The sequence below is a fragment of the Pelobates fuscus genome, chromosome 7, assembly GCF_036172605.1.
Source record: "Pelobates fuscus isolate aPelFus1 chromosome 7, aPelFus1.pri, whole genome shotgun sequence".
Classification (NCBI taxonomy): domain Eukaryota; kingdom Metazoa; phylum Chordata; class Amphibia; order Anura; family Pelobatidae; genus Pelobates; species Pelobates fuscus.
In genome coordinates, this window is record NC_086323.1 from 206,744,357 (window position 1) to 206,758,335 (window position 13,979).

The window sequence follows — 13,979 nt, forward strand, 5'->3', positions numbered from 1 at the left end:
CTTGTGACCATGCACACCCCCTTTGTGTCCTCTGCGTCTGTTATTACATTGAATGGAAGGTCTGAAAGAATGTCTTCATTGTAGATGACCCACATTTGCATCATGGTGTGAGTGTGTGACTCGCCCAACAAAAAAAGATTTAAATGCTGAATATTTGGAATTTGGCGTAACACACTGACATTTCTTGTTTTTTTAGACATGAAATTCTATCCATCATCTATGGACATTAATGAAGATCAGCTGGAGGGGGAGGCTCACGATGGTTCGTTTGCCAGTAGAAATGGTCGTCATGTCATTGGCCACATTGATGACTTCAGTGCTTTGAAGCAGCAGTTACTAGATGGTCATATATTAATGAAGAAAATCCAAGCTCTCATGCAGTCTTCCCTTAACAAACCCTTCTTAGACATCCACGGAACAAAGGTATTATACAATTCTAGCATTTTCACAGAACATGTTAATATTATTGACGTACATTGCTATTGGTGCTACTGAGATGAATAATTATGGTAGCTAGCTAGCACTTCTAGTTACGATATGTCATAATGAATTGTGGTGGCAATAGGCTAAGCTGGCATATGATGTAATAACAAAGCATTCCCATCACAATTTCCCCCACTCTATATTTGGTCTTGCTGTACGCAGCAGAGTAATCAACATAGATTTTTGTTACTACATCACAGGAGCCAACAGTCCTTTTTTATTTTCAAACAGTCACGATTTTTGGGTTTCTGTCACCACAAAAATGGATTCCATCATCGGTAAATGGATTCCATCAATGGTCAGCCTGTCCACCCAGTTAAGGAGTGGGTCACCCACTTTATGCATGGACATGCCCCTTTTAAAGACACTTGGTAGGCAGTATTGGCGGGTATACTACATTTTATCTTCTCCCGGTTAGCTTTGACTCGCACATTGAGAAGAAGCATATATATCCAAAATGTTCTGTGTTAGATACTTAACTCATGCATGTGGACTCCAACAGAAGCTGTCTCTGCAACTGCCACAAATAGAGTAAATGACCTATGCCAGCCGACAGGGATGCCACGCTCCTATAGTTGACAAGCTATGCAGATCTCACTGAAAGGTTATTCGTTTTATCTCACAACAATCATGAGATAGATAATTTTTTGAGTGTAAAATGTGAGGAAAGCAATAAGAGTTGAAAAGTATGAATGCATTACTCATCGGGCCTATTATTTTTTGCCTAACCAATTTCAACTTCGCCTAAGAAGAAATCCCAAGTGTCCAATCACTACCATTGTCTGTGGATGTGTGATTTGACCCAAGGGTTCCCAAATCACTGTTCACCTCACTTTAGAGACATCTTTGGTCTCTTGCCCAATCACTTTGGCATCGTAAATGAAATTTGTATGGCCTTAGAAGCCATGAAGACAAGCATGAAGAATGGATACACGAAGATGGCCTGCTCTATCACTATTTAAAGCCAAAACAAACGGGCCAACAGAAAGCGTCAGAATGTTTTTTAGAGATCTATATGACATTCATCCATCTTAGCTCCCTGTCAATCATTGTTATAAGTTCTGCCCATTGCACCTGGTTGTTGGCAGCATACAGACAAGAGGAGAAATGAAACAATGTTTCTGTTCTTCCTCAGGCAATTTGTGCCTTTGCTGTGCCTTGTCCATATTGGTTAAAGATGTCATTTGCTAAATATTTAAAGAATATACTTGGCACAATAATATCTTCACCTCAATTACGAAGTTATGACTGAGAGCATAGCTGACGCTCTAAGCTTATCAATGGCGCCCTGTGAAGGGCTACTGCATTGGAACCAGGGCTGGAGGAGTAGATAGAGTTGTTAGGAGAACTTCCACAATTAAGATGACTTTGGGATTAAACCATTCGCAAATGATTAACCTCTTCAGATAAGAGAGCACCTAGTACCTCCACGCACCATAACTAACTTCAATGAGATTCCTGGAGTGTTCCTTTAAGATAAATTTAGTGGAAAACAGAATGTTTTGTGCAAAAAAGGGTAACCTAACCTATACAGTTAGTGAGCAGTCCCCTTTACCATACTACATGACGGGACATCAACTGTTTCTAAAGACAGAGACACTGAAAGTGATTAATCCCTGTAGATAGTTAGAATACTTCTTTAACATGTTTAGTAAAAGTTTATATTTTCCATGTGTCTCCAATAATAGCCCATTCCTTTCACCACAATATCTGTTCCCATTTAGGCGCGAGAGTATGGAAGTATCACAAAGCTTTTTTCTACTACAAACACCTTGCAAAAAATTCTGGAGGAATGTGGCTCCCTGATCAGCATGTTTTGGAGAGCGGCTCTGCCCAACATGCCGAATGCTGCTCAGCAAAAAAAGGAGGTCAGCACTGCTTGATAATTGGCAAAATAAAGCATATCTAGTATTTAGCAGGCAGGTCCTGCAAATTGCAATCAATAAAATTACTTAATGATGTAAAAATATTACATAAATATGCACATAGAATTTAAATATATATGCATATTTATATATTTGAAGTCTATGTGTATATTTATAGAATTATTTATGTAATTTTGTATATGTATATATATATATTGTATTATTTATTTTATCTTTTTTTACCAGCAGGGGGACTACCTGTCAGTTCAGGAAGCCCCCTGCAGGCCGATTCACGGATGCCTATTGGGGCCATGTGACCGCTCTGTTAGAGTGATCACATGGCCGTGGAGTCATAATTCGCCGAGGAGTAAGAGTAAAATTACAGCTAAACACAAACACCGCAGAAATGTAAAAACAGCCCTGGTCCTTAACCGTAAGAAAATTTAAAAACGGTCTGGTCACTAAGGGGTTACATAGTTACATAGCTGAAAAAAGACTTGTGTCCATCAAGTTCAGCCTTCCTCGCATATGTTTTTGCTGGTGATCCAAAAGAAGGCAAAAAACCTAGTCTGAAGCGTTTCCAATTTTGCAACAAACTAGGGAAAAGTTCCTTCTTGACCCCAAAATAGCAGTCAGATGTCTCCTTGGATCAAGCAGCTATTACCACACTAATTAGAAATTATATCGCTGTATGTTATGTTTTTGCAAGTATTTATCCAATTGCAGTTTAAACAGACTGATAAAACCACCTCTTCAGGCAGAGAATTCCATATCCTTATTGCTCTTACTGTAAAAAAAACCTTTTCTTTGCCTCAGATGAAATCTCCTTTCTTCCAGCCTAAATTTGTGACCTCGTGTCCTATGTATAGCCCTGTTTATGAATAGATTTCCAGCTAATGGTTTGTACTGGCCTCGAATATATTTGTATAATGTTACCGTATCCCCTCTGAGGCGCCGTTTTTCCAAACTAAAGAGATTAAAATTGTTTAACCTTTCTTCGTAACTAAAATGCTCCATTCCTTTTATCAATTGTGTAGCCCTTGTGTCTCTGCACTTTTTCTAGTGCCATAATATCTTTCTTTAGAACAGGCGCCCAAAATTGCACAGCATATTCAAGGTGTGGTCTTACCAGTGATTTATAAAGAGGCAAAATTATATTTTCATCTCGAGAATTTATGCCCCTATTTATACATGACAAAACCTTACTGACCTTAGCAACTGCAGATTGACATTGCATATTGCTGCCTAATTTGTTGTCTATAACAATTCCCAAATCCTTCTCGTGTGTGGTTATCCCTAGTTCACTACCACTTAGGGTGTAAGTTGCTTGTGCATTCTTAACTCCGAAGTGCATAACTTTGCATTTCTCTACGTTAAATTGCATCTGTCATTTTAGTGCTCAGTCATCCGATCTATCTAAATCCTTCTGCAGCAAAGCAATATCCTGCTCACATTTTATTACTAGTTGTTACTAGTAACTTTAATGCATGAGTTGGTATTTTGAGTAAATTTTCTTCTCTCTATCCATAATTTTTTTTATTATTTTTGCAACAAAACTGTTGTGATGCATTTGTGTAACCTTTTTGTTTACCAGGAGCAGGCCTTGAAAGATGAGATTTTCCAGCTGAGAGCCAAGCTGAAAGAGCAGGAGAAAGGGCTTCAAGAAATGGTGGATCGTCTGAAAAGTACAAATCGTGCAAAAGAAAGCATGGAGCACTTCATTGTCAGCCAACGTATGCACATTTTGCACTTTCAAACTAAGTTGTGTTTCCTGTAATTTGCATGCTATGCCAACAGGGACAAAGAATGTCAGCCAGTAGCTGCCTGCAATACGTGGCAGGTATAACTCCAACCAGCCAGCTCCATCCTGTCTACCATCAGAGCCTTCTTCTGTCTCAATAACTAGTACCTTCCCAGTGCTGTTAGATAATTAGAATGGGTATGGGATTTAACGCATTGTTCAATCAATGTATATTTTATCAGGATGTCCATCTATGGACTCAGTTAGCCAGTAATGTTTGGTTTGGGACAGGACAAAGGGAGATTTGTGTATGTCACAAGAGAAATTCCAAAGGAGACAAAGTCCGATTAGAGAGAAGACATAAAGAGAGAGAGTGGAAAAAACAGAAGAAAAATAATTATTAAATGAAACAGGTAAAAATAACAAGGAAAATAGTAAGTGAGGGGTCGACAGGGTGAAAAGAAACCTTTAAATAAGTGACTGAATGTATTGGGACCAAGATGTATTTGAGTAATAAAGACTCCATAGGAAATTGAATAAGAACATTAGGTTACAGGAGAAACCGAAGGGAAAAGACAACGAAAGAGGTGAGACAGGGCGAAGAGATGAAACCGGGAAAAAGTCGATGGAAGACATGAGGGAGGGTTATTTGATCTCTATTTCCCCCTTGGTGTCCCACTTATAGTGACAGTCAGCGGGGGCCAGTATTTTACTCAACATTTGACGACTCTATCCCAACGTAAAGCTTAGCAGGAGACACCAGATATAATGAAGTTGGGGTTCTCCTGGAGAAGTAGCCTCCCATTGGAGAAAAAATTGAATCCTGCCCCACCCCTTCTATGTTTTTGAACTAGGCCTACATATGAATGTATCCGTCTATCTTTCTATCTATTCATCCATTTATTTGTTTATTTATTCAGTTAACAGAACGCATGATGTCCTCAAAAAAGCAAGATCGAATCTGGAGGTAAAAAGGAATTTGCTGTACTTAATTTTTGTACATGTCTAATTTGTACTCTTCCAACTTTAACTTCCTATTTTTAAACTCCTTGGGCTTGCAATTGGTAGACTTGTGGGCACCACCAACCCTCTATTTTAATGCTTCTTTTAGAAGTCCTGAATATATTGTAATTAGGGGGTAAAATATACTGAAAACATAAACAAAATAAATGTAAATAAAAATAAAAGTAAATGGAAAATGATATAAATACAAAACAAACTTTATATAAATGTTTAATATGCTATGAAATTATTCAAAAAAATACACAAATTCTAAGAATGATATAAAAAATGTATAAATATATATAAAAAATATTTGACAATAACTATATAATTGTAGGTGGACTCAGCTCGAAGCATTGTTTGCATAAAAACAGACATATTGTACTCCTGACTAAAGTACAGGTGTAATATTTTATTAAGCTCTTTGCTGAATTGTCTCTTTCCCCCCGTTTACCTTTTTTATTTCCTGAGCCTCTTCAGAAGAATAGTCCCAAGATTTCTTCTGGAAAGTCTCATTTTCCAGTCACCAAAGGTAACAGTATGTCAGCTTGCACGTGTTATGTGAGCCACTGTCTTCATGCGTCAACATTCATCGTCATTCATCAGCTTTTTGTGACTGTCTGTGTATGCAGAGCTGGCAAAGACTAACACTTTGACTGCGTCTCCATCCTTTCCACCCAGCAGTAAAGCATTAAGTGGTTTCCCCTCCATTCATTAATTGGACATTTTACTAGGCAACTAGAATATTCAAGGCTTTCTAGAGTTTTATAAATGCTCGTTGACTCAAAGGGACTTTGTAGGCACTAAAACCAATTAACCTCATTGAAGTGGTTATAGTGTCTGGAGTCTCTTGGCCCTGACCCTTCATTCAGTGTTAAACTATTTTTGAGCAGTTTAACACTGAATGAGGGTCCCTGGCTTAATATCTTATTAGGCATATAGCTTGAAATGAAACATTATATTTTTCACTAATAGTCCAGATCTATTGAATTTGGGAATCCTTACAGATCTGGACTAGTACATTAGTGCCTAACTCTTTAACCTCCTTACACACTAGAAATAATAATATAAATAGGCAGTGTAACGGACCGTTTCAGCATATGAGGGGTTAAAATCCGTTTAGGCGATAATCCCCTTTTCTCAGAAAGGCACAGCTACTGCAGAACATCAAAACTCATGAACTAGATACAGGCGAATGCATCAAACTCCCGAACTGCATACCAGGGAATAAGATAGCACTCCAAGCTGGAACCTCACGAATAGCTGCTAGCAGATGAATAGGAAAAGCAGACATCAGCTTAGACTCCTAGCAGTCAAATCTCCAACAGCATACAGTGAATCCCCCCAAGAACGAGACAAGGCTCCGTGTTGAAGGTCAAGCAGTGGTCTGAGGTGCTGGGCACCCAGCCTGGTTTTTATTACATGAGTACACATACAGGCCACACCCAGGGGGAGGCATAAAATAACCAATAACATAGATGTTACCTCCCACACATCCCCTCCCCTTAGTGTGACACTTAATCCCATTATGTGTACAGTTCAAAATATACTTTTACACAACTTTCATAACTTTAAAACCATACATCACATTCACATAAAAATACATATCCACAATCAATCCATTCAGGGGAACAACATATTAAAAAATTGCATGAATCCGACCAGGGGTTAAAAAGTTACTAAAAGTATCTTTTGTTCCTTCTGGCTCAAACAGTAAAAGTAAAACATCCCCACAATGCATCCTGGCTTCCTCCCTTCTGCCCTGGAGATAATTGGAGAGGAAATCTAATTATCCAGGACTAGAGGCAGACTCCATTAACCACATGGTTGCAAAACAACATAAAACTCTTTAAAATACATAAAGTCACTTTTTATACATTAAACACAGACATTTAACATATCCCCAGATAGCTCAGGTCTGCGTGCACATTATTAGTTGAATGGCACGCAGACCACACAAATACAGTTTAATTGCCATGGAGCCAAAGTCTTTCCCATAGTCTTTCATTATATGAATAGGCTCCATGGCATAGCTATCTGGGGGGTATCACTGCTCACACAGGGCAAGTACCGAATGGCCCCACTGTATTTAAAGGGCCAGAATGAGTGACATGCAATCTGTTAGGGCCGGATACTGTTTGTAAAGGGCCCAATCTCCCAGGGCCATAGTCCAAAGGCAGCAGGCGGGCAACCAGGCTTCTCCAGTTCTCAGTGGCGAGGTTGGTTTCGTCACATCTCTCCCCCTTTCCAAAAAGACTAACAGGGTACCTGACCTCCTGCCGGTCAGTGCCCTTGTTAGTCCAGCAACCCACCCACAAAGCAGAAACATCAGTACAGCCCACCCACAATAAATGGTTACTACACCTGGGTAGAGGAGAAAGTTGTCCATGTCCAGGTGCCTCACCCCGGCTGTGCAGGGGACTGGTAGGCTGCCTTGGTGGGTTGCTGAGTGGGCAGAGACCAGCGGTACTCTGTCCTGATGCCAGCACTACCACCGGAGTAGTCTGGTTGGAGCCTGGTTGCTGGAGACGGATTGTCTCCCCCTTCGTTGCATAGCTCTGCTGCTGAATGGGGAGACCGGTTGTCTCCCCCTTGGATACATAGTTCTGTCGTGGGGGGGTAGGACCGACCATCCCTACCCCCTGTGTGGTAAGTGCAGAGACCACGGTCCCATCTGCACCGGTGGGGGGCTTACAGTCTCCCCCTGGTACATTAAACTGCCGCTGGGGAGAGGGGGTAACAAGCTCCTCTCCCGATAGAACACTCTGCCCATTAATAATCCGCCGCTGGGGAGAGGTGGTAATAAGCTCCTCTCCCATGCATACTTCCATCATCTGCGGAGGGAGACCGACTGTCTCTTCTCCTAATACAGTGTCCTGCTGTTGGGGAAAGGAGACTGGGCTCCCAATTCCCAAAAAGTCACGCTGCTGCTGGGGGGTAGGACCAACTACCTCTGCCCCCTGTAACTCAGCCTGCCGCTGGGGAGGGAGGACGCTGCTCTCCTCTCCCTCTACTTCACACTGCCGCTGGGGAATGGAGACTGGGCTCCCAATTCCCAAAAAATCATGCTGCTGCTGGGGGGTAGGACCAACTACCTCTGCCCCCTGTAACCCAGCCTGCCGCTGGGGAGGGAGGACGCTGCTCTCCTTTCCCTGCACTTCACACTGCCTTCCCGGCATATCACTCTGCTGCTGGGGGGTAGGACCAACTACCTCTGCCCCCTGTAACTCAGCCTGCCGCTGGGGAGGGAGGACGCTGCTCTCCTCTCCCTGCACTTCACACTGCCTTCCCGGCATATCACTCTGCTGCTGGGGGGTGGGACCAACTACCTCTGCCCCCTGTAACTCAGCCTGCCGCTGGGGAATGGAGACTGGGCTCCCAATTCCCTGCAGGGCCGGTGGAGAGACCTCGGTCCCATCTCTACCGGCCACCTGGGGTTCTTCCCAGTAAATCTCTACAATATCTTCCCAGCGGAAGGGGTCTGGATCTGGGTCTGTCACCTTACTGTCCTGCTGAGCCTTCCCAATGAAGTGGAAGAGATCTTGGTAGTTTTGCTCCAGTTCCCACTCCAGGGTTGCTAGGTGAGCCAGGTCTTGCTCTACCTCATGGGGGTCATCCCACTCATGCCTAGCCTCCCTCTCATAGAAAATGTCCTGCAGTCTGGTTTGCGCAGGGCTCCCGAAGCCAGGCTCTGCAAAGGACTCCCATAACAAGCCAGGACCATCAAATTCTTCTCCCTCTGGCTTGTCATGTTCGGCTGTCCAGGGTATATACTGTGCCATATACCACCAGAGCGCCTGGTAGGCATCCTCCAGCCATAGCTCCTGCCATACCCGGTGCTCTAGTTCCTTCACCCATCCCTTCAGGGGCTGCTCTCCCAGGAAGGGCATCCGCAGTGCCAGTCGTGTCTGCCATCGCTGCTCTTCACTGGGGAGACTCTTGCCCCGCTGGTACTGTACGTTATCCAGGGCCTGGTACCAGATGCCTTTCCTTAATGCATCCCGGTCATCCATGTCACCCTCATTGTACTCCACTGCTGGTTCCATCCTGGTGCTGTCAGGGTCGCTGTACTCAGACATGCGTTGCCCTCAAATTGTAAAAATCCAAAGCAATGGTGTTCTGTAGCTGTCCTTCTGGCTGTAGGAACGATCCCGCCGCTTGCCACCAATTGTAACGGACCGTTTCAGCATATGAGGGGTTAAAATCCGTTTAGGCGATAATCCCCTTTTCTCAGAAAGGCACAGCTACTGCAGAACATCAAAACTCATGAACTAGATACAGGCGAATGCATCAAACTCCCGAACTGCATACCAGGGAATAAGATAGCACTCCAAGCTGGAACCTCACGAATAGCTGCTAGCAGATGAATAGGAAAAGCAGACATCAGCTTAGACTCCTAGCAGTCAAATCTCCAACAGCATACAGTGAATCCCCCCAAGAACGAGACAAGGCTCCGTGTTGAAGGTCAAGCAGTGGTCTGAGGTGCTGGGCACCCAGCCTGGTTTTTATTACATGAGTACACATACAGGCCACACCCAGGGGGAGGCATAAAATAACCAATAACATAGATGTTACCTCCCACACATCCCCTCCCCTTAGTGTGACACTTAATCCCATTATGTGTACAGTTCAAAATATACTTTTACACAACTTTCATAACTTTAAAACCATACATCACATTCACATAAAAATACATATCCACAATCAATCCATTCAGGGGAACAACATATTAAAAAATTGCATGAATCCGACCAGGGGTTAAAAAGTTACTAAAAGTATCTTTTGTTCCTTCTGGCTCAAACAGTAAAAGTAAAACATCCCCACAATGCATCCTGGCTTCCTCCCTTCTGCCCTGGAGATAATTGGAGAGGAAATCTAATTATCCAGGACTAGAGGCAGACTCCATTAACCACATGGTTGCAAAACAACATAAAACTCTTTAAAATACATAAAGTCACTTTTTATACATTAAACACAGACATTTAACATATCCCCAGATAGCTCAGGTCTGCGTGCACATTATTAGTTGAATGGCACGCAGACCACACAAATACAGTTTAATTGCCATGGAGCCAAAGTCTTTCCCATAGTCTTTCATTATATGAATAGGCTCCATGGCATAGCTATCTGGGGGGTATCACTGCTCACACAGGGCAAGTACCGAATGGCCCCACTGTATTTAAAGGGCCAGAATGAGTGACATGCAATCTGTTAGGGCCGGATACTGTTTGTAAAGGGCCCAATCTCCCAGGGCCATAGTCCAAAGGCAGCAGGCGGGCAACCAGGCTTCTCCAGTTCTCAGTGGCGAGGTTGGTTTCGTCACAGGCAGCCTGTATATTCACACATTGTCACCTTAAATAGTCCCCGGATTCATTTAATTTCCCCCAATGAAACTCTATGCAGGACTGATTCATATTAATGGGTGAAGCTATGGAGGGATATAGGTACGCCCACAGGAGGCACCATATGAGAAGGGGGGAGTTCCCAAGTAACACAGAAAAACAGACGGACTGATCTGTCACACAGATGACATCAGGCTGTCCAGCTCCGCCCTCACCGCATTCCAACGTGAACTGCAATCACAACGTAACTTACGATGCATGAAGATCATAGCGAACTGGTCAGCATGCATTTAAAACCTGGGTCCAGCTGGAGGTAAGGTTAGCCCTTGACAAAGGTGTAGTTCATTACACCGAAACGCGCGTCGGGTCATTTATTTGATTTTAACCTCCATAAACAAGGACAAAGTGGGGAGTGGCTGCTTTTTATATTTATATTTATTTTTGTTACCCAGCGCAGTCCACATTGTATCTTTTTTGTATATAATTGTAATAAAGTTAATATTTTTGGATACATGTGAAATAACTTTGTGCTGTGGGACATTTTATCCTCCTATACATACTGAACTGTCTCCAAGAAAGTTATTTAGCTGTTAAGTATTTTTTGTAGTTTCATGCACATATACAAGTACTGAGTCTCCCCCTCGTTGGGGTCACTCCTCCTCTCTCTGCTTATAAAATGTATTTCTTGGGTCCAAGCCCATAGGTGGAGGTGGTACCACCACACTGACCTTGTTTTTTTGTGTCTGGTCCAACTAGTTTGGACATAGAGTCAAAGAACTCCTCCTTATTTTACTTTATGACCACCAAGTAGATGCTGCCATTGCTCACCCAGCTTTATGATCGCTAAGAAAGAAGGAAGATACTGTGACGGATCGTCTGGCACCCCGACCGGGTACCTCCATCAATCGCTTCTTCCTAGTACTGGCGAGTACCATAAGCACTGCACTGGAACACCATAACCACCGTAAACCCCACAAACCGCCGCAGCTTGATTGGGGTCTCGCCGTCCTCCACACACCCTGGACCCAAGATCAGGATCCAGCTTCCAGTGGGTAGGCCTCTCTTAGTCCCGAGAGCGTAACAGGAACAGCTCTTATAAGAGCTGGTGATTATACTCAGGGGAGTATAGTGATTATAGCAATCCCCAGAGTGTAGTTCTTCCAATCCCCCAAACATGAACTGAAATTTCATGAAGGTCCAAGATGATCTGAGAGTTTGATGCTACAGGTTGGATTTTTATACAACTTTTCAGGCCAGAGGAACACCCACTGGACCTGATGGGGCACAGGACACAAATTGTACAGACCAATAGAAACAATGTAACAATGCCTGACACTCCCACATACAGAACACAATCCCTCCCCTTTGCCTGTGATACAATTAAGGTAGATAATGTATTAACGTAATTATCCCCAAACATAAAAAACACGTGCCCTGATAGCCCTGATCTGGGTGAACAACATATCAAAATCACCCAGATCAGAGCAGGGGTTCAAAAGTTTAATTAAAGTCTCTTTTTGACCAGCCGCAAGCCCCAAATAGTTCCAGAGAATTAGGCTGTGTGGACGATCTATTTCCAATGATTAAAGTGTACTTCAAATAGTCGAACGGAACCGCTCATGCTCAAAGTCAGTGTTGAAGTGTGTTCAGTAGATTATGTGCATATTTAGCTGAACATAGATGGAGGTGGAAGTCCCAGTCGTGTTCATACCGTTGAGTGTCCGATTTCAGTTCTATGAACGGCAAAACACTGCTGACCACGTTCAATTAAACAAGATAGCCACTGTCACGTGTTTGACTATACGAACGGCGACCACCCTTCTGGGAGGTTAACAGGTTGCACACTCCACTTGCGGGTGGTCCGGCTGTTCGACAGTTTGTTCGGTAAGCGAACACCATAAGCCTAATCCATTCGGTAAGCCCCATATACTGCACCGTAGAAGGGAAAAGGGCACGAACAGGGTTTTTAGCCCCAAAGTTCACCACAGGGCCATAGTCACAGGGCAAGAGGCTGGCAAGCAGGCTCCTCCAAAAGTCAGTGGCGAAGTTGCTTTGGTCACAGATACAAGGTGGTAAAGGGTTTGAGAACATTATGTCTTCGTAATAATATGTAATATTCTCTTCCTTCACACTCTGCTTTATTTATGTTTTAACCTGGGACAAAAAAAATGGATTCTAAAAAAGATGGCAACATTCCTTATTTAGTCTGTTGTATGTTTTAATATAGGCCAACTGAAAACCTATTTTTTTTGCAGTAACGTTTTCTGTCGCTGAGATTATTAATCTTATCTTTCATTACTTTTACCATTTTTCTTTGTAGTTCAACTCCAACATCGGACATCGAACGCTTGCCACCACCTGACCCCCGTCTTCCAGGAACCTTCTCAAAAGAAGACCCAGTTTAAACCATTGAAGAGGCAAGAGGATTGGGTGTATCACGAATAAACGGACACCATGGACTATTGAAATGGCAGTTACACTGCTAAAATGGAAGTAGAATTACTATCTGTCTGACAATCAAAGAAATTATATTATAGGCATTTTAAATTTCGTATGTTTTCTATGAAAATCTCCTTAGCCCCATTCAAACAAAGATTAAAATCTACAATATATACCTGTAAACAATTTCTCAGTGGGCATTATTCGAATTATTTTTGAAACTGTGCTCATACAAGCAGCGTAACCATAACAACATGTGAATAAGACACGTGATAATTTATTGAGGAGATGTCCATGGGATTTGTCATATCTCTAAAAACTTCATGGTCAAAGTATAATTTACATTTATCGTCAGCCAGATAGTAAAATAACGTATCTAGTGTTTACCTGTGTGTTCTCTTTGCTGTGAATCGATGCCAGCAGATTGCTGTACTAATCACTTGAGTGCATTGGATGAGTTTGTTTTAGTCTTCCTAAAGGTGGTGGAATTATCAAAAAAGTTGGCATTATGTTTAGATAGAGGATCGCCGGCAATGGACTCTGCTTGCAATTTCTTTATCTAATTCTGGCAATTGATCTCAACACAAACTGTATTACATGTTAGCCTTCACTATAACATGGCATCTCCATCATATAAATTGGCATCTTGGCCTCGATTTAATAAGCTTTCCAACTGATTCAATACGGTTTGACTTCTACAGATAAGGCATTTGTGAGGTTTTCTAACAGTATTAAACCAAGTCCTGACTACAAGGTACGCATGTCACTCACCAAGTAGCAGACACAAATAAGTGATTTTAAATATCGTATTTCAGTGATGCTCTCTTTAGAAAACATTCTTAAAATACAATCATCCCCCAAAGTGCACGGTATCCAATAAAAACAGCCTCTCTGATTAGCCGATCACTATTCAGACATACACTTGCCAATATAATAGGCGTTCATCACAAATGACCACCAGGAATTACTGCTCTAGACATGGTAATTGTACACCTTCCCTCAAAGCACATTCGAGTAGATTCCTTTTTCGGCTTCTCAGACTGTGCGGCTGTCAGTGGGCATTGTGGCATAGCAATTATGGGAACGTTATATGGATATTGCGTATCT

At 42.5% G+C, this 13,979-nt stretch overlaps 1 protein-coding gene across 2 annotated transcripts; it reads left to right on the top strand.

The window, feature by feature from the left end:
- The first annotated feature begins 212 nt into the window (after positions 1 to 212).
- LOC134568489 (myomegalin-like) lies at positions 213 to 13,078 on the top strand. Of its 2 annotated transcripts, XM_063427108.1 has the most exons (6): positions 213 to 423; positions 2,208 to 2,351; positions 3,943 to 4,081; positions 5,010 to 5,056; positions 5,572 to 5,623; positions 12,754 to 13,078. In XM_063427108.1, exons 1-6 carry the CDS (start codon positions 220 to 222, stop codon positions 12,876 to 12,878), a joined length of 711 nt encoding a protein of 236 aa, XP_063283178.1. In that variant the 5' UTR covers positions 213 to 219; the 3' UTR covers positions 12,879 to 13,078. The 2 variants fall into 2 exon arrangements, with proteins under 2 accessions (XP_063283178.1, XP_063283179.1); XM_063427109.1 differs by lacking the exon at positions 5,572 to 5,623.
- The last annotated feature ends 901 nt before the right edge of the window (positions 13,079 to 13,979 follow it).